At 40.5% G+C, this 21245-nt stretch overlaps 1 protein-coding gene and 1 long non-coding RNA gene across 3 annotated transcripts in view; one reads left to right on the top strand and one right to left on the bottom strand.

Moving 5' to 3' along the window:
* Positions 1 to 11396, top strand: part of LOC133535252 (uncharacterized) — a 44734-nt gene extending 33338 nt beyond the window's left edge. The window contains exon 3 of the long non-coding RNA XR_009802186.1: positions 10275 to 11396. This is a non-coding gene — a long non-coding RNA (uncharacterized LOC133535252). The remainder of the gene's footprint in view (positions 1 to 10274) is intronic.
* On the bottom strand, positions 7016 to 20836 carry tada3l (transcriptional adaptor 3 (NGG1 homolog, yeast)-like). Of its 2 annotated transcripts, none has more exons than XM_061874910.1 (9): positions 20716 to 20836; positions 17547 to 17779; positions 17214 to 17461; positions 12607 to 12712; positions 12396 to 12531; positions 9081 to 9184; positions 8882 to 8988; positions 8360 to 8551; positions 7016 to 8293 (listed from the first exon to the last, which is right to left on the bottom strand). In XM_061874910.1, exons 1-9 carry the CDS (start codon positions 20825 to 20827, stop codon positions 8101 to 8103), a joined length of 1431 nt encoding a protein of 476 aa, XP_061730894.1. In that variant the 5' UTR covers positions 20828 to 20836; the 3' UTR covers positions 7016 to 8100. The 2 variants fall into 2 exon arrangements, with proteins under 2 accessions (XP_061730894.1, XP_061730895.1); XM_061874911.1 differs by lacking the exon at positions 20716 to 20836 and adding an exon at positions 18091 to 18179.
* Between the last annotated feature and the right edge of the window lie 409 nt (positions 20837 to 21245).

Genomic DNA, 21245 nt, shown 5'->3' with positions numbered 1-21245 from the left:
CACATGCAGAGGCTGGAAGGGGAGCCTTAACAGAGTTGGTCATACAGTATATAGTGTGAGGTATAAAAGTACTCATTAGAGCAGAATGCGTGTGTATGTGGACTACTTAGATACACAACCCACCTGCCCTTCAGCTGAGGTCTCTATAATGACAACAAAGACTCTCTGGTGGTATTGTACGGCCTACAGGTACCGTGTACACTTCTGTGTATTTAGTCATTCATTCACCTGTGGATGATTGAATAGGACTGGATATTTAGAAAAAGAAAGCTTTCATACTGATGGGTGCACATGGTATTATGAATTTGCATAGAGGTTGTTGGCCCAAACAAGAGTGGAGGGTGGATTGTTGTATTCTTGTCATTCAAGGACACTGAAATTTTTTTTCTGGTATCAACATCCAAACCAGGGTTGGGCAATGTGGCCTTTTATTAATATTGCGATATTTTTATGCCATGTTACGATACACAATATATATAATTGAAAGTAAATGAAACCAAATTTCTAGGTATAATGATTGATGGTAAATTGAACTGGAAATCTCATGTAAAAAATATACAACATAAAGTTGCAAGAAATACATCAATAATGAATAAAGCCAAATATGTTCTAGACCAAAAATCACTTTATATTCTCTACTGCTCACTAGTGTTACCATATCTGAGTTACTGTGTAGAAATATGGGGAAATAATTACAAAAGTACACTTCATTCACTAACAGTATTACAAAAAAGATCAGTTAGAATAATACATAATGTTGGATACAGAGAACATACAAACCCTTTATTTATTGAATCAAAGATACTGAAATTCCACGACATAGTGGAATTGCAAACAGCTAAGATTATACACAAAGCAAACTATAACCTGCTTCCCAAGAATATACAACAATTCTTCTCAACAAAAGAAGAGAAATATAATCTTAGAGAAAAATGTAATTTAAAACATTTGTATGCACGTACAACACTTAAAACCTTCAGTATATCAGTATGTGGAATTAAATTATGGAATGGATTAAGCAAAGCAATCAAACAATGTACTAAAATGATCCACTTCAAGAAACCCTTCAAACTGGAAGTGTTAACAAAGTACAAAAATGAAGAACCATGATAAACATTCTGATTTTACTCACTCATTCATTCTCAAAATAATCTGATTTATCTCATCGTATGGATTAAAATTTAAGCAATTATTTATTTATTTATTTATTTGTATTGTGATTACTTATTACTTATGGAGTATACATTGTGAATACATTGAGAACAGGAAGTGAACAAAAGTTTTAGCAACTGTTATGTAAAGAAAAGGGGTAGGATTAAATAAGCTCTGCTTCTTCCTCCTCCTTTTCGAACATGTTGGAAAGAGAAACTGGAAATTGTGATGTATCATGTTGTATGCTTGCATGTTCGAAATAAACTCAAACTCAAACTCAAACTCAAAAAAAAATATATATATATATATTTTGCCTTAGCCTTGAATGAACACTTAGAATAGAATAGAATAGAGTTTTATTGTCATTATTGCAATGAACAGGTTCAAAGAACAACGAAATTGGAGCAGCTCCTCCTAAGGTGCATATACAATATGGTAGTATAAATTAAAAAAAAATAAATAAATAAATAAATAAAATAAATAAATAAATAAAAAATAAATTTAATGCATATAATCACAGCAGTATGATGATTCTATTTGTCTACATTGAAACATTCTTGTTCATACTGCATTAATATATGCTCATTTTAAACTTTTATGCAGAGAGGGAAATCACAACTAAGTCAATTGAACAAAACTGTATTTATTAAGCAGTGGCACAAGCATTCATGTCATTTCAAAACAGAAAGTGCAAGATTGTCAGAGACATTTTAAAACAAGCTATGAGTGCACTTTTGTGCATGATGTCACTAAGATTACATATCAAAACAACACTAAATTAAAGTGCACGTTCCCACTACAATAGTTAAAAACAAATAAAGTGCACTTTTGTGCATGATGTCACACAAGATATTTCAACAACTGTCAAATAAAAATTAGCTTCATAATAGGGCCGGGCGATATTGCCTTTTTTTAATACCGCAATATTTTTAGGCCATATCGTGATACACAATATATTTCTCTGTATTTTGCCTTAGCCTTGAATGAACACTTGATGCATATAATCAAAGCAGTATGATGATTCTATGTGTCTACATTAAAACATTCTTGTTTATACTGCATTAATATATGCTCATTTTAAACTTTCATGCAGAGAGGGAAATCACAACTAAGTCAATTGACCAAGACTGTATTTATTAAACAGTTATTAAGCAGTGGCACAAACATTCATGTCATTTCAAAACAGAAAGTGCAAGATTGTCAGAGACATTTTAAAACAAGCTATGAGTGTACTTTTGTGCATGATTTTACTAAGAGTACATATCAAAACAACACTAAATTAAACTGCACGTTCCCACTACAATAGTTAAAAACAAAGTGCACTTTTGTGCATGATGTCACACAAGATATTTCAACAACTGTCAAATAAAAATTAGCTTCATAATAGGAAATCAAATAGTGTATGTCCACCGCTATGTGGTAGGTTCCTGTGGACGTTATCTCCTTCTGTTGTTGACTATTTTTTCAATAGGGTGTTGATCTAGAAATGGTTGCCTCGGCATTTTGTTGGTGTGGCACCGGCCGAGATGTTGACATGCGGAGTTTCAAGCACTCTTCATTATCTAACGGGCATACTTGCCAACCCTCCCGGATTTTCCGGGAGAATCCCGAAATTCAGCGCCTCTCCCGAAAACCTCCAGGGACAAATTTTCTCCCGAAATTCAGGCGGAGCTGGAGGCCACGCCCCCTCCAGCTCCATGCGGACCTGACTCAGCAATGTTGTGACACTCTTAAACAGGACAATACTGCCATCTACTGTTCATAGAATAGAATAGAATGTACTTTATTGATCCCTGGGGGAAATTCAGCACCACAGTTCGCTCACAATATCCATTTTCTACCGCTTATTCCCTTTCGGGGTCGGGGGGGGCGCTGGCGCCTATCTCAGCTACAATCGGGCGGAAGCCGGGGTACACTCTGGACAAGTCGCCACCTCATCGCAGGGCCAACACAGACAGACAGACAACACTCACTCACATTCACACACAATAAACAACGATAATAATAAATAATATAATATATATAATATATTATATATCCATCCATTTTCTACAGCTTATTCCCTTTGGGGTCGCGGGGGGCGCTGGTGCTTATCTCAGCTACAATCGGGCGGAAGGCGGTTTACACCCTGGACAAGTCGCCACATTACAATATGAATAACATAAATATATTCTACATATATTCTACATTTAAGTGCAGTCAAGGAACATATGCATTAAGGAGTGTGTTCTGAAGCCCACAGTAAAGAGACGTAACTTCATCACGTTGCCTGGTTATTGACTCCAACCCAATATATTACACCGTCAACGAGCAAAATGAAGAAATACGCTTGCAAGTTCCAAAACGAATGGAAACAAGAATTTCCGTTTATCCAGGAGTGTTCGAAGGGGAAGGGGTATGTTCCCTGTAAATTTTGTAGAACAGACTTCTCCATTGAACACGGTGTCCGAACGGTCAGCGAAGCACAAAGCGTTCACAATCCAGTATTATGGGCCACCTCGCAAAATGGAGACTCGATGGTGTAACTTATGCTGAGACAAAGATGGAGGTGTCAAGGTTGGCAAGTATGCTAGCGGGTGACTTTTCAAATGATGCTACACATTAGCAGTGCTGCTACTTTTTGTAGCAATGCTTTTGCCGCATAAATGTTCAACATATTCCCGCTTGAAGCCAAACCACCGCCAGACAATCGACCCTGTGCTGTTTTTCTTGGGAATTAATTCTTCCTTCATTTGTTACCAGATTCGCACCTTCTCTCTCTCTAATTACCACTCTCACCGCACCGTTAGCATCACAGCTAACGTTACCATGTCGATACCTCTCTGTTCCGCGGGCCCGTGTGACGTAAACAAAAAGGTGCGCTTGTTTTACGTGTCTGTGTGAAGGAGAGACAACAAAGAGTGAGAAAAGCCTGTAGTGTAATTCCTGCAGTTAAAAGCAACTGCATGAGAACGTATTCTCCAATATCACGATATAGTAATTTTCTATATATCCATCCATCCATCCATCATCTTCCGCTTATCCGAGGTCGGGTCGCGGGGGCAGCAGCCTAAGCAGGGAAGCCCAGACTTCCCTATCTCCAGCCACTTCGTCTAGCTCTTCCCGGGGGATCCCGAGGTGTTCCCAGGCCAGCCGGGAGACATAGTCTTTCCAACGTGTCCTGGGTCTTCCCCGTGGCCTCCTACCAGCTGGACGTGCCCTAAACACATCCCTAGGGAGGCGTTCGGGTGGCATCCTGACCAGATGCCCGAACCACCTCATCTGGCTCCTCTCGATGTGGAGGAGCAGCGGCTTTACGTTGAGTTCCTCCCGGATGGCAGAGCTTCTCACCCTATCTCTAAGGGAGAGCCCCGCCACACGGCGGAGGAAACTCATTTCGGCCGCTTGTACCCGTGATCTTATCCTTTCGGTCATGACCCAAAGCTCATGACCATAGGTGAGGATGGGAACGTAGATCGACCGGTAAATTGAGAGCTTTGCCTTCCGGCTCAGCTCCTTCTTCACCACAACGGATCGATACAACGTCCGCATTACTGAAGACGCCGCACCGATCCGCCTGTCGATCTCACGATCCACTCTTCCCCCACTCGTGAACAAGACTCCTAGGTACTTAAACTCCTCCACTTGGGGCAGGGTCTCCTCCCCAACCCGGAGATGGCACTCCACCCTTTTCCGGGCGAGAACCATATATATCGCCCAGCCCTAATCCAAACTCATAAAATGTGGATTTATTTAATTTCCAACACTAAAAAATATTATTGTGAACAGACAATAATTGAAGGGGTCCATACTTGGACCCCTACTATTTCTCATTTACATCAATGACCTGTCTGATGTATCGTCATCCTTTACGCCGATTCTGTTTGCTGTTGATACAAATTTGATCCCAACTCAAAAGAAATTCGAAAACCTCATTAGGGAAGCTAATTCTGGTATAGCCAGGCTATTTAAATGGTTTCAAGTTAGTAGGAAGCCACTGAATTAAAAAAATAAAATCCAACTTTATTGTGTTTGCAAGCAAAAACAAAACATACTGTAAACAGAGTGCTAAGATTTCTATTGGAGGAATCGAATTTAGTCAAGTCTCATCTACCACATTTCTATGTATCCTAGTGGATGAACAATTGTCATGGACAGAACACATGGGTTCAGTAATAAAATGTCAAGATCTCTTGGTATCATCGGAAGAATCCGGGGTTTGGTTCATCAGGCATGGCTCTTAACTCTTTATTACATTTTAATTTGCAATATTGTCTATCAACTTTACACAAACTGCGCTGAGGTGGCGACTTGTCCAGGGTGTACTCCGCCCGAATGTAGCTGAGATAGGCACCAGTTCCCCCCGCAATCCCAAAGGGAATAAGCGGTAGAAATGGATGGATGGATGGAACTTTACACAAATGATTCCTTATGCAAAAGAAATGTGTAAGAATACTTACTTCCTCTAACTATTTGGCTCCATCTGCTCCCCTGTTTAGGAACCTAAATGTACTATCTTTTTATGATATCAACGTAGTTGTGAATAATGTTTATATAGTGCTTTTCTCTAGTGACTCAAAGCGCCTTTACGTAGTGAAATCCAATACCTAAGTTACATTTAAACCAGTGTGGGTGGCACTGGGAGAATGCGGGTAAAGTGTCTTGCCTAAGGACACAACGGCAGTGACTAGGATGGCGGAAGCGGGGATCGAACCTGGAACCCTCAAGTGTCTGGCATGGCCGCTCTACCAACCGAGCTATACCACTCTTTGTCCCACTTCTTTTATCTAAAAATGTACTTACCTCCCTAATACGCTTCCGACACCTTTCAAATATTATTTTAAGACCAATTGGCAAGTTCATTATCATAATACTAGACAAATTGATCATCCCCGTCCCGCTCATTGCCAGTTACCCATCCTTTATTGCAAACTCCTCATCTTCACTCACTAAATTTAAACATACATTTAGGGCCAGCCTGATGAATCAACATTCTCCATCTGTTCCTACCTTATAATGGGCTTTGTACATTCGTAAAGCCTTTTGCACATCATTTTGATTGTAAAATGTGAAATATTTTGGTAAACAAAAAATTGCTAAACAAAAAAAAAAAATCAATTTGGCGGCCGAAACGCCCCGGCTCGATTTAATGAGCCGAGTCATAAGAACCAACTCTCTTAAAAGAGCCGAGGTCCCCATTGTCAGTTTTAAAGCGGTTTGACTGCCATCTAGTGGTGGATCAGGAATTAGGTTGTGGAATACTACTTTTCCCACTATATTCGCCAGTAAAGCCAACGTGAATGTATACTTTTTATAGACACGCACATTATTATTCAATATATGTATTTGTTTGTAGGATGGTAAAGTACAGACAAATAGCAAATATCTTCTTTTCTGTATATCCGAACATCTTTGTTGGGTGGACTTAAGTGCTTTAGATATGAAAATATGAATTTAAATATACAAAATTATTACATTTTAGTCCCTTTTAGGGCAGCACGGTGCAGGAAAGGTTAGTGCCTCTGCCTCATAATACGAAGGTCCTGAGGAGTCCTGGGTTCAATATCGGGCTCGGGATATTTCTGTGTGTAGTTTGCATGTTCTCCCCGTGACTGCGTGGGTTCCCTCCGGCTTCCTCCCACTTCCAAAGACATCCACCTGGGGATAGGTTGATTGGCAACACTAAATTGGCCCTAGTGTGTGAAGGTGAGTGTGAATGTTGGCCCTGCGATGAGGTGGCGACTTGTCCAGGGTGTACACCGCCTTCCGCCCGAATGCAGCTGAGATAGGCTCACGCGACCCCAAAAAGGGACAAGCGGTAGAAATGGATGGATGGATTTTGGTCCAATGCTAATGGTAAGATTTCCAGGACATAAACACTTAATACATATACAACAACAGCCTTTAATTGGTAGTTATTCGTACAAACACTGTTTTTATACAATACATTACAACAGTAAACATAAAAATGTACTGAACAAAAAAAACAAACTGATGGATGATGAATACAAATGCACTTTTTTTCCCCAAGGTCGATACAGAAAACCTATTTATAGCTGTTACTTTTTAAATGTAGAGTTGACTAGTTTATGCACTCTTGTAGATTTGAAAGACTAAAAGATGGATTTGACAAACTGTGCCTGTAAATTTGTTCTAAGCAAAAATGACATCACTATGAGGTAGAGCTAACATCACATCCATAAATTAGTAATGAATCATATGTCCTGATCTATCAGCAGGAGTGTGGCGATCACGCCCTACTTTGCTGGCAAATATTAACATAGATCTGAGAAAAAAGTGAGTTAACAAGTACAAATCGTGAATCCAAAATGTGTCCTGCCGAGAGGTCCAGTGTCTTCGGTGATGGATGAGAGTGGCTTCTTTCTCAATGACCACTCCAGGCTAAACCGTTTGCTGGCTCCGTCCAGTGCCGTCATTTTATTTCCAGGAAACTGCAGATTTCTTTGCCCCTAGTAGTCGTCTCTGGCGGGATGTTTGCCACAGAAATGAGAACGACCAATGGTTTTTCTTTACGGCCGACTTTGGGCAGATTTTTTTGCCAGTAGAAGCGTCTTCTTGGGATTTTGAGTCATGAATGCTGGGGTTGTTTTGGAGTAACTCGTAAGGTTTGCTATGTCAAAACCATCGTTGTGTACGTGAAGTTAGGACCTCCAACGAGATGGAAGCAATTGATTTGTTCATCCCAACCCATATACTGTAAAACAGAATATGGGTAATCTCGACTGACTTTAGCGGTGCTATTTTTTATGTTTCCAAAGTATCGGTGTGATATCATAATTCCTGATATCGACCCCTAATGATGAATTGAACCGTTGAATAAAAAAGTACCAGAGAAATGCTTCAAAGCTGTCTGCAGGTACTTCTATCTTTATCTCTAGAAGTTTGGGATGCAGCAGTGTGTGTGACTGTAGTGGAAAACATTCTTCTGCTCGTTTTTTCCTCTTTCCTTCATCCATCCAGTAACTTGAGTATGCTTTCACGCTCCTTCAGAGCTTTCCAAGCTTGGTCCTTCTCTTTCTTGGTTGGAGTACGCTTCTTCTGTCTGGCTGCCATGATTCGCCGAAAACCCTCCATGACCTCGTTGTCGGACACCCGGACTCTCTGCCTCAGCTCCTGCTTGTGCATCTCCTCTTTCGCCAGCCTGAAGAGAACAAAGTGAGCGTCTTAACGGATGTCAAACCAGACTAAGTGTTCCGGACTGCCTTACCTTAGCAGCTCCTGCTTGCGAGCTCTGTTGTGAGCAATGAGGGCTTTGAGCTCCGCCTGTCTTTTCTGGAGCTCCACCAGGACCTCGTCTTCGCAGTCTCCTCCTGGTCCAGGTCGCTCCTCGGAGTCCAGGAGTCCCTGGGCAATCAGTTCATCTTTGATCCGAGCTTCCAGGGAACGTGTGTGAGGTGCGCTGCAGAGGGAAAGAAAATATTCTTCATCCCTTTTGTGAATTATAGCAGATTGCATCCAGTATTCTTTTATGGGCGGTGTGGCTCAGTTTGATCTCGGCTTCCACCAACTTAAGTCACTGCCCTTGTGTCTTTGGGCAAGATACTTTACCCACCTTCTCCCAGTGCCACTCACACTGATTTAAATGTAACTTACTTAATGGGTTTCTCTATGTAAAGCGCATTGAATCACTATAGCGCAATATAAATATAATTCACTTCACATAACCAATGTTATGTCCTCTCTTGGTGTCTCATTCTTCTCATAGAAATAGGAAGCGCTCAACAAATACCTAAAAGCTTTTCCTTGACTTCGAGGAGAGGTCCCAGCTCCATCGTTTGCATCCTTTCCGGAATTGTCTGGTATAGGAGAATCCTCCATGGGGGATATAATGTTCTCCTGAAGGCACCAGAAAAGGTTCCATCATTCATGCTGCTAATATTTCTTCAATCTGACACTAAGTTTGGTGCAGATTCTCAAGTGGAAGTTACCTCCACTAGAGCCTGCAGCAGACGTTGAGTGAGTGGACCAAAGGGACAGCCGTCTTCTGGAGACTCATGTTGGGACTCAGACTTTTTCAGCAACGAGTCCACATCTGCATGAACATTAAAGAGTAGGACATCCACAACAAGAAATTAAGCCTGGGCGATATTGGCTTTTATTAATATTGCAATATTTTTATGCCATATCACGATATATATCTCGATATTTTTCCTTAGCCTTGAATGAACAGTTGATGCATATAATCACAGCAGTATGATGATTCTATGTGTCTACATTAAAACATTCTTCTTCATACTGCATTAATATATGCTTATTTTAAACTTTCATGCACAGAGGGAAATCACAACAAAGTCAATTGACCAAAACTGTATCTATTAAATACTCTTCATTCTCTCGGTAGTTACTTTTTAAATGAAAGAACAAATTAGTAGGGCTGCTATGTTTTGTAGTAACACTTCTGCTGCAGACTTTGCACATTGCTGTTGTCTGCTGAATATCTTCCCGCTTGAAGTCAAACCACCGCCAGATGATGGACCCCCTGCTGTTTTTTTGGGCATTAATTGTTCTTCCTCCATTTGTGATCAGTTTCGCACCTTCTCTCTCTTGTCACTCAACCCGCTTTGCTCCGCTTGCGCCACCTGCCTCAGCTAACGTTAGCCATGCTGATACCTCTCTGCTTGGCGAGAGCGTATGACGCTACACGTGCGACAGTATGTGACATGCAAGAAGCCGGCCTTTTTTACGTCTCGAGAAGGAGAGACGAGGAGTGAGAAACGCCTGTAGTGTAATGCCCGCAGCTAAAAGCAACTGCGTGAGAACGTATACTCGAATATTACGATATAGTCATTTTCCATATTGCACAGAGATAAACCCACGATATATCGTTTATATCGATATATTGCCCAGCCCTACAAGAAATATATTTCTAGAATCATACGCAACAAAACGGAGAGAGAAGCAACGCCATGACTCCCGCTTGTCAAAGGCTGGACTGCACGCTTATGGTGGTGTTCCGCACGCTTCCACACCTCGCCTTTACGGGGGTGGTAATGCACACTCCTTGTGGCTTGTAGAGGTGCCTTGCATGTCTTATCGTTGATTACCAAGTAAATGCACAAACTAAATGTGTTACTAAACATGTCTATGAATGTTCTTATTTATCCAGGTCATTGTATTCTCAGGGCATTCAATCTGTACAGATTCTGGACAGGGAGAACGAATGGTACAAGAGGAGTGAGGGAAGCAATCTATGTCAAGAATGAAAAACCATCCCTGAACAAAGGAGGTGGTCTGCGACACCACCTGTCTCCCACATACAACACTGTCCTTTCAACCACTCCTAAGAGACTATGCAATTCAGCCTCAAACAAACAAATAAGAGTTGGAAAACAAAGGACATTCTGGTCACAGAATGTGACCAGAATGTCATTTGTTTACAACTGAATGGAATGCTTACGCGGGATTTCATCAATTTTGGACTGGTGGTGGTCTAGCCCCAGGGATTGCTCTGCCACATAATACCTCTATGCTCACAAGGGCAAATTACAGTTCGACTGTCGTTGGTTTTGACAGTTAAGATTGCTTGATTGCATTAAAACAGTTGTTTTTGTCACTACGATAAGGCAAAACCATCTTTGCCGAGGAACACCCTTCTGGTTTTAACTTTAACATTTGGGGTTTTGGCACCAGCTGCTAGACTAGATGTGACCGATTTAAGTCTATGAGCACAAACTGATGAAGCCTAATCAGATGAGAGGCAAAACATCTTCTAAGACAAACCAAACAGTCCAGTTGCGATTGATTGAATGCGCTGAGATTATGTGAAAAAAACCTTTTAATATTAGTCATTATTGGGGCTGTAGCTATCGATTAGTTTGTTCCATTAAGAGAGTAATCGGACAAACCACACTTTATACTTGAGCACTTTATAGCCTAAATGCATATTTTTGTGAACTTCTTTGAAATAAAAACATTTTACGCTTGCCATAACCTTCATTCTTTTTTTTAATAAACGCTAGGGGTGTATCGGTACGCGTATTTGTATCAAACCGTTTCGGTACGGGGGTTTCGGTTCGGCACGTGGGCGTACCGAACAAGTTCGGAAGCAGAAGTCTTCACAAGCTGCTCTGCTTTCTGCCTCTGTCTCTGCCTCATTGTCCCGCCCACACAACCATCTGATTGGTTACACACAAAGCCAATCAGCAGTGCGTATTCAGAGCAATGTAACAGCCAATCAGCAGTGCGTATTCAGACTTCAGAACGATGTAGTCAATGCTTTAGCATCGAGCAGATATTTGTCTAGCAGGGGAGGAGCGGACTCAACCCAAATTGTACTAAACACTTCCCAGTCACAACTATTACAAACATCACTATGAGCCCGTTGACCTTCTAGAAATTTAAACTTCAGCTCAGCTCGCTCACAGTATAGTCTTGAGATGAAGGCTAATTAGCTTTTTGCGTAACGTTACCTCATTTTTCTGTGTGTGTGCGTGCGTGTGTGTATGTGTGTGTGCGTGTTTTAGGGGCAGCACAGCCCTGTCTGTCTCCTATTGCAATTGTACTATTTTTCAGCTGTAGTTACATGAATCATTAGTAATGTAGCAGCCTAGTTTTGAATAGCAGGGTCCCTGCTATCACATGTTGATAAAAATACAACATTTACATAATAAAGTCAACTACAGGCTTCCCAAATGCTGTAATAAATTAAGCATGATGAGTAGACAAACAGTTTCAATGGAAACTGTTTAATGTTAAACTTTTTATATGTAAAAGAAAGTTTTTTTCATTTTATTTAATCATAGCAACAACTTGAGGCAGTTTAATGTGGATTAACGTGGGCAGAATTATTATAGTGTTCCCAATGTTAAAAGGATAAAGCCATTGTTTATAAATTTGGTAAATAAACAACCAAAAAATGTATATTTTGTTGATTTCTTATTGTACCCAAAATGAACCGAACAGTGACCTCTAAACCAAAGTACGTGCCGAACCGAAATTTTTGTGTACCGTTACACCCCTAATAAACGCAGATCATCAATATTGAATTTGAACTTCTACAAAGTATGCATAAATGTAAAAATTAAATCTATGTTCACTGCCACACACGCCCCAGCTCTTATGTGCACTCAATGGCAGAAGCCATACAGAAATTATGTCTGCATATTTAAAGTTCCTTGCACTCAATGCGGTCCAGGTTTTATCAATTTGTATTATTTACTCACATTAAACAAACAATTGAAGCAATAGAGTATAAATCAAAGCTACTTGTGATTGCTTTTAAAGACAAGCAGAATGTTTTGCACCTTTTGCATCAAGTTCAGACAGCGGACCTCCCAAAAGACTCTTCTTCTTGTCATTGGCTCGAGCTCCTTCTCTCTGCTCCTCTAGCAAATCCTCCTGAGCCCACCGCTGTGAGTAGTGTTTGCCTAATGCTGGAATCTAAAATGAACACAGACAACATTAAAGGGTTACCTCACCGCTCTTGGACTACGTTATAGGCTTTACACGTCATACTTTAAAGTACTCCGCTTCATCGTCTGGCGGTTTTAGAAGCTCCTCTAGCAGACGAATCTCTTCGTTTGTGATGTCAGCACAATATGGCTCAACAGATGCCCAAAATCTGAAAAAAACAAAACATACATCAAATACAGCATGGGGCCTGTGTTTTACAACAATTAGGAATGTTTCAATAGAAATTGTTTTGGCCTCTGATTCAATTTTGATACTTTGACGATAGATTATAGAACTGAAAATATTTTAGAGCAAGTAACTACAGTAAACACAGTAAAACATTTTATAAAGTTTACCTTATTGCATTTAGAATTTACAAGTATTGTTGTAAATCAGACTGTGAAATCAACCTGTGGGCTTGAATTTGGCATACAATATTTAAATAAAAAGTAGCCAGTTCACAATAACAAAAAAAAAAAATCAAAAAACTACAATTGGCTCACATTTAAATCATTAGGGTTTTCAAAGCTTTCTTCTATCCAGAGACTTACTCCCTGACTTTGTAACAAAAACTACCAAAAAATATTTTGTAATTAAAAACATTACAAATTAAATAGCAACCTAATTACTTTAATATCATTTATGTACTGATACCACACAAGACATTGATAATATTGACTTCTGATTGAGCATCCTTATTTTACATTCAAGCTTTAGCGGTTAGCTTCTCCTGCCGCCCTGCTCGGTGTGTGTACTGCATGTTTAGCTATTTCTTTTCCTCAACTTCATCTATCCATCCATCCATTTTCTACCACTTGTCCCTTTCGGGATAGGTGATTCTCAACTGTAGTGGTAAGCAGGCTCGATCTAGTGGTACGCCAAAGAATCACTTGATTTAAGTAGTGTTTTATTTTCCTATATTTCAACAGTGTTACTGTTCAAATTGTGTGCAATGTTAGAGTGGCCAAAAATATTAAATATAGTTGTTAAATAAAACCCCTGACTTTTTAATGAATACTTAGGTCTATTATGCGGCTGTATTTTAATGTTGGTCAATATGGTGGTATTTGGAGAGCCAAGTTTTTTCTGAGGTGGTACTTTGTAAAAAAAAAAAAAAAATGGTTTGAGAATCACTGCCCTAATCCTCCAGTGATAGTACTAAATGGACAAATAAAAAATCCGCCGTTCTTTGTAATAGATATAGACAACGCGCTCAGGTTGCTCAAATTTGAGCTGGTGTTCCGGCAAGACACGCACGCGCACCCATGGTATTTTTTAACTTCCCAGCTGTGGTAAAAATCGGTTGGGCCTGATTAGTTAAAAAAGACAAATATCAGAATCGGGACATCTAACAATACTACGTAACACCAACTTCCCCACATATACTGTAAATAAATGTATTCGACTACATTTTAGGGGTGGGTGGATTGATCTAAAAAAGAATATAATATCGATTTAAAGGATGGTATCAGTACCAGATCAATATTCAAATGATGAGATGGATATTTTCCAGGTCATGTGTAAATATCTGTATTGGTCATTCTGGCCCTATATTTAGTTGTTATTGGATGGATATCAAATTTAGTTGTATCGCCCACACCTACTACATCGCACATATTGAACTACATTAGTTTTACCACGTAATTAAGTAAACAAAAGAAAATAAAAGAAAAGTGGCCCTTACTTAGAGGTGGTCCTCGGATTATGACGTTCAAAGTTACGAACAACGCTCCCATAAAATAAATACTTCATTTTGATCTGTTTGAGACTCACTCGAGAACTAGTTTAGCGTGTGAGCGAGGGATACAATAGCCTGTGTGTGGCACACGGCTGTCTACGCGTGCTGCAGCTGTGTGTGTGTGTGTACTACATTGAGACAGTAACAGTATGAGGGAATAATAATGTCACTTGTTAGTTAACTTACCTTATGTTGCTTTACAGTATTAATAAGTATTCTGTGTCCAGTGTGACTGACTTTGGTGTTTGTTTAGGTAAAAAATCCTACTTACACTACAACTCCACTCACATCACAGTTCACCTTCCAAACCCGAAGACCACCTCATGGGGAGCTCCACAAACCAGGTCAAACACAGATTCCGAGCAAACAAAGGTCTTAACTCATTCTCCTTCTATGCCATATCAATATGGAATGCACTCCCAACAGGTCTAAAAGAAAGTGCATCTCTATCCTCCTTCAAAACCGCACTAAAAGAACACCTCCAGTCAGCTACAACCCTAGCTTAACCCCCTATCCCCACCACATCCCAAATAAACAAATGTATATACTGTATTGTTCGGATTATAAATCGCAGTTTTTTTCATAGTTTGGCCGGGGGTGCCGACATATACTGCGGAGCGACTTATGTATGAAATTAACAACACATTACCGTAAAATATTAAATAATATTATTTATCTAATTTGCGGAAGAGACGCAGAAAATGTCAGCAATCGTCACACACACGTCAACCAATAAGAATTTGGCGGGGGAGGATCATGGCAGAAGTGCATTGTGGGTCATGGGTTGCTAACTGCTATATGCTATAGGCTACTGCCATAGCTATTGAAGTGGATCATTTCAACGTTGGCGGTAACTTATAAAAACTGAGAAGGGCTGAACGAAAATGGCACCGAAAAGGAAATCATGTACTGCAGATTACAAGCTGGATGTAGTGAAATATGCAGCAGAAAACGACAAGAGGAAGCAGCGCATACCTTTGGAGTTGGCAGAGTTGTTTAGAAGCAACATCGAGGAAGAAGATTTCATCGGATTTATCGATTAGGAGTGACAGATTGTTTATTAAAATGTATAGCATGTTCTATATGTTATAGTTATTTGAATGACTCTTACCATAATGTTACGTTAACATACCAGGCACCTTCTCAGTTGGTTATTTATGCCTCACATAACGTACACTTATTCAGCCTGTTGTTCACTATTCTTTATTTATTTTAAATTGCCTTTTCTAATGTCTATTCTTGGTGTTGGATTTTATCAAATAAATTTCCCCCAAAAATGCGACTTATACTCCAGTGCGACGTATATGAGTTTTTTTCCTTCTTTATGATGCATTTTCGGCCGGTGCGACGTATACTCCGGAGCAACTTACAAACTAAAAATACGGTACTTGTTGTCATACTTCCTGAGCTCACTATGTTCACCGCTCGCTGTACATATCCTACAAAGTGAGACCTACACTGTTTCAATGTCCATATACTTGTTGATGACTGAAGTATGTTGTTAGCGACCCAACCTAACCCCCAGGCCCCAACCCACTCCACATCCCACCCCTGGATTGTAAATAACCTAAACAATTCAATGTATATACTCTGATGATTACCTTGTGTGATGACTGTATTATGCTGAGCCTGATAGTATATATTAGCACTATGAATTAATTTAATGGACCCCGACTTAAAGGCCTACTAAAACCCACTACTACCAACCACGCAGTCTGATAGTTTATATATCAATGATGAAATATTAACATTGCAACACATGCCAATACGGCCGGTTTAGTTGACTTAATTGCAATTTTAAATTTCCGGCGAAGTATCCTGATGAAAACGTCGCGGAATGATGACGCATGCGTTTGACGTCACCGGTGGTAGCGGACATGTTCTTCCAGCCCGATCCAGGCTATAAGTAGTCTGCTTTAATCGCATAATTACACAGTATTCTGGACATCTGTGTTGCTGAATCTTTTGCAATTTGTTCAATTAATAATGGAGAAGTCAAAGAAGAAAGATGTAGGTGGGAAGCTGTGTATTGCAGCTGCCTTTAGCAACACAAACACAGCCGGTGTTTCCTTGGTTACATTCCCAAAGGTGAAGCTTTACTATGGAACAGAGCGGTCAAGCGAACACGGTTCCCGACCACATGTCAACCGGCAGGTTTCGGTGAGAAAATTGTGCTAATAAGTCGGCGCTTACTGTAGACATGAGCGGAGCTTGCGTCCTCCTGCAGCTGCGGACTATTACCTCCTCCCACCGGAGACACTGGCGGTCACCACACCCGTGGCCACACCCCTCCGACTTTCAGGTACCATATAATCTCACTAAAACACTAGTAACACAATAAGCAGATAAGGGATTTTCAAGAATTATCCTAGTAAATGTGTCTAATGACATCTGAATCACTCCCACTGCCCTCGCCTTTTTTTTTTTCCTTCTAGTCCTTCACTCTCACTATCCTCATCAATGAATCTTTCATCCTCGCTAAAATTAATAGAGAAATTGTCGCTTTCTCGGTCCGAATCGCTCTCGCTGCTGGTGGCTATGATTGTAAATATTGTGAGGAGGTCCACAACCGGTGACGTCACGCGCACATCGTCTGCTACTTCCGGTACAGGCAAGGCTTTTTTATGAGCGACCAAAAGTTGCGAACTTTATGGTCGATGTTCTCTACTAAATCCTTTCAGAAAAAATATGGCAATATCGCGAAATGATCAAGTATGACACATAGAATGGACCTGCTATCCCCGTCTAAATAAGAAAATATAATTTCAGTAGGCCTTTAAACAAGCTGTAAAACTTATTCAGGTTTTACCATTTAGTAGTCAATTGTACGGAATATGTACTGTATTGTATAATCTACCAATACAAGTTTCAATCAATCAATCAAACCTAAGTTTGGACCCGTGGTGTGTGAATACAACGGAACAGTGCTGACCTGTTCGGGGCGTCATTTTTAGGAGTGCGGGGAATGTCCTGAGCTTCTTCTGTAAATTCATATTCTTGGACTTTTGGTTGTAGGTTTTTGGATTTTGGTCTGCCGGGACCAGGTCCTGGTACATGACTACTCTTGCCCTCTATTTTCTGCTTCTTTGGTTTGTGGCGAGACGGCGCAGCAGGGTCCGGGTCTTTCCCCTGCTTCAGAAAGCGCTTGTCTCCCTTCTTGTCCTGCCAGTCGGTGAGGATCTGCAATACAGGGAGCATGTAAGGGAGGACTTTTTTTCCCCCCCCCACACAAGCCAATACAGGGATTTTATCTTATGCAGCCCACCTGTCTCTGCTCCTCCAGAGCTCGTAGGCGGCGGTTGGCTGAGGACAAGAGCGTCTCCAGCTCCAGCTGCAAAGTGTCCAGTTCCTCGATGCCAATCCCATCGTCCTCTGAGCGTCCCAACACAGCAGTGTAACGGGGACACACCTTGACGTGCTCCACCGGCTTGAAGTCATAGTACTTGAGAGGGGGGCAGTCCTTCAGCTCGCTCATGATGCCGGGTACCTGACGCCTGACTACAGTGGGATACACTGCACATGAACAATGCTGGCACGTCCAATTAAGTCATCATGTTATTTCAATCATTTCTACTTATATGAATGTGTACAAAAAAATGGCGTGGTGGTCCATACATAAGCCAGCCCGCAGGGCCCAAACCGAGGAATATCGTAAAATATCAAACGTCCACGACTCTATTTGTTCGGAATCCCCTAACAAATACGTTGTGAAATTACATTATGTGAAACACTCAACGACATTAGAGGACACATTTAAATATTTGGCCCTGGTTTTTTTTTTGGTTTTTTTTACAAGCAACGATATTTACCGTCAGCGAGTGGCGTCCATGATGGAAAATACCATTGATGGACGAGGGGGTGTAGAACGGCGAATTCCTCCTAAGCTTGTGAGACATTCAAAACGTTTCAAAAGCCATGTAACGTGACATTGAATTATGTTAGTGTATTAAAATGATTAATAAATACATTTTTGTGCATTTTTCAAAACACGTAAGGAGTTTATGGCGCTAACTCTAGAATGGTAGCGTCGGGTTAAACCATGTCGCATTAAAAGGATACACAGATTCCACCCCCATACACCAGGGGTCACCAACCTTTTTGAAACCAAGAGCTACTTCTTGGGTACTGATTAATGCGAAGGGCTACCAGTTTGATACACACTTAAATAAATTGCCAGAAATAGCCAATTTGCTCAATGTACCTTTAATAAATAAATATATATATATATATATATATATATAAATGGGTATTTCTGTCTGTCATTCCGTCATACATTTTTTTTCCTTTTACGGAGGGCTTTTTGTAGAGAATAAATTATGAAAAAAACACTTAATTGAACGATTTAAAAGAGGAGAAAACACGAAAAAAATGAAAATTTAATTTTGAAACACAGTTCGCAGCCGAGTGTGAAGCGACCGGAATGAGAATCAGCACCTCCAAGTCCGAGTCCATGGTTCTCGCCCGGAAAAGGGTGGAGTGCCATCTCCGGGTTGGGGAGGAGACCCTGCCCCAAGTGGAGGAGTTCAAGTACCTAGGAGTCTTGTTCACGAGTGAGGGAAGAGTGGATCGTGAGATCGACAGGCGGATCGGTGCGGCGTCTTCAGTAATGCGGACGTTGTACCGATCCGTTGTGGTGAAGAAGGAGCTGAGCCGGAAGGCAAAGCTCTCAATTTACCGGTCGATCTACGTTCCCATCCTCACCTATGGTCATGAGCTTTGGGTCATGACCGAAAGGATAAGATCACGGGTACAAGCGGCCGAAATGAGTTTCCTCCGCCGTGTGGCGGGGCTCTCCCTTAGAGATAGGGTGAGAAGCTCTGCCATCCGGGAGGAACTCAAAGTAAAGCCGCTGCTCCTCCACATCGAGAGGAGCCAGATGAGGTGGTTCGGGCATCTGGTCAGGATGCCACCCGAACGCCTCCCTAGGGATGTGTTTAGGGCACGTCCAGCTGGTAGGAGGCCACGGGGAAGACCCAGGACACGTTGGGAAGACTATGTCTCCCGGCTGGCCTGGGAACGCCTCGGGATCCCCCGGGAAGAGCTAGACGAAGTGGTTGGGGAGAGGGAAGTCTGGGTTTCCCTGCTTAGGCTGTTGCCCCCGCGACCCGACCTCGGATAAGCGGAAGATGATGGATGGATGGATAGAACACAGTTTATCTTCAATTTCGACTCTTTAACATTCAAAATTCAACCCAAAAAATGAAGAGAAAAACTAGCTAATTCGAATCTTTTTGAAAAAAATTTAAAAAATAATTTATGGAACATCATTAGTAATTTTTGCCGATTAAGATTAATTTTAGAATTTTGATGACATGTTTTAAATAGGTTAAAATCCAATCTGCACTTTGTTAGAATATATAACAAATTCGACCAAGCTATATTTCTAACAAAGACAAATCATTATTTCTTCTATATTTTCCAGAACAACATTTTTAAAAGAAATTCAAAAGACTTTTAAATAAGATTTAAATGTGATTTTACAGATTTTCTAGATCTGCCAGAATATTTTTTTTTATTTTAATCATAATAAGTCTGAAAAAATATTTCACAAATATTCTTTGTCGAAAAAACAGAAGCTAAAATGAAGAATTAAATTAAAATGTATTTATTATTCTTTCCAAAAAAATAAAAAAATAATACTTGAGCATTGATTTAAATTGTCAGGAAAGAAGAGGAAGGAATTTAAAAGGTAAAAAGGTATATGTGTTTAAAAATCCTAAAATCATTTTTAAGGTTGTATTTTTTTGTCTAAAATTGTCTTTCTGAAAGTCATAAGAAGCAAAGTAAAAAAAATAAATGAATTTATTCAAACTAGTGAAGACCAAGTCTTTAAAATATTTTTGGGATTTTCAAATTCTATTTGAGTTTTGTCTCTCTTAGAATTAAAAATGTCAAGCGAAGCGAGACCAGCTTGCTAGTAAATAAATAAAATTTAAAAAATAGAGGCAGCTCAATGGTAAGTGCTGATACTTGAGCTATTTTTAGAACAGGCCAGCGGGCGACTCATCTGGTCCTTACGGGCTACCTGGTGCATTGGTGACCCCTGCCCTACACCATTGGTTCTCAACTGTTTTCGAGCCAAGGCACATTGTTTTCATTGAAAAAATCCCAAGGCACACCACCAGCAGAAATCTTTAAAAAACGAAACTCAGCAGCCGCTATTGATCACATCCTCACATTGTTTATAATGGGAGCCTCCAACAAAAAGAGCTATTCGGACCAAGAAAACGACAATTTCCCTATTAATTTGAGCGAGGATGAAAGATTTGTGGCTGAGGATATTGATAGCGAAAGACTAGAAGAAAAAAAAAGTTTAAAAAAAGGTGATTACATTGTGAGCGATTCAGATATTTTAGACACATTTACTAGGGTAATTCTGGGAAATCCCTTATATTTGTATTGTGTTGCTAGTGTTTTAGTGAGTTTAATAGTACCTGATAGTCGGAGGGGTGTGTCCACGGGTGTCTTGACGCCAGTCTCTATGGGAAGTCGACGGCAGCAGCATGGACGGCGCAAGCTCAGCTGGTCTCCGGTAAGAGGCGACATTTTACCACAATTTTCTCACCAAAACCTGCCGGTTGACAAGTGGTCGGGATCCATGTTCGCTTGACCGCTCTGATCCATAGTAAAACTTCACCTCCGGGAATTTTAAACAAGGAAACACCGTGTGTTTGTGTGGCTAAAGGATAAAGCTTCCCACCTCCATTTTTCTACTTTGACTTCTCCATTATTAATTGAACAAATTGCAAAAGATTCAGCAACACAGATGTCCAGAATACTGTGTAATTGCGCGATGAGAAGAGACGACTTTTAGCCGCTTGTGGTGCTGCGCTAATATGTCCTCTACAGTCCGTGATGTCACGCGCACGCATCATCATTCCGCGACGTTTTCAACAGGAAACTCCGTGGGAAATTTAAATTTGCAATTTAGTAAACTAAAAAGGCCGTATTGGCATGTGTTGCA

This window comes from Nerophis ophidion, linkage group LG16, assembly GCF_033978795.1.
Source record: "Nerophis ophidion isolate RoL-2023_Sa linkage group LG16, RoL_Noph_v1.0, whole genome shotgun sequence".
Taxonomy (NCBI): domain Eukaryota; kingdom Metazoa; phylum Chordata; class Actinopteri; order Syngnathiformes; family Syngnathidae; genus Nerophis; species Nerophis ophidion.
This window is presented reverse-complemented; position numbering and strand designations above follow the sequence as displayed.

Bases quoted from the DNA above. Each gene is read 5' to 3' on its own strand.
- tada3l (XM_061874910.1), bottom strand. From the start codon at position 20,827: ATGTCGCCTCTTACCGGAGACCAGCTGAGCTTGCGCCGTCCATGCTGC. The intron at 17,780-20,715 runs GTACTATTAAAC...ATCCCACTGTAG, and splicing joins CACACCCCTCCGACTATCAG to TCAGGCGTCAGGTACCCGGC. The intron at 17,462-17,546 runs GTGGGCTGCATA...CCTGTATTGCAG, and splicing joins CTCTGGAGGAGCAGAGACAG to ATCCTCACCGACTGGCAGGA.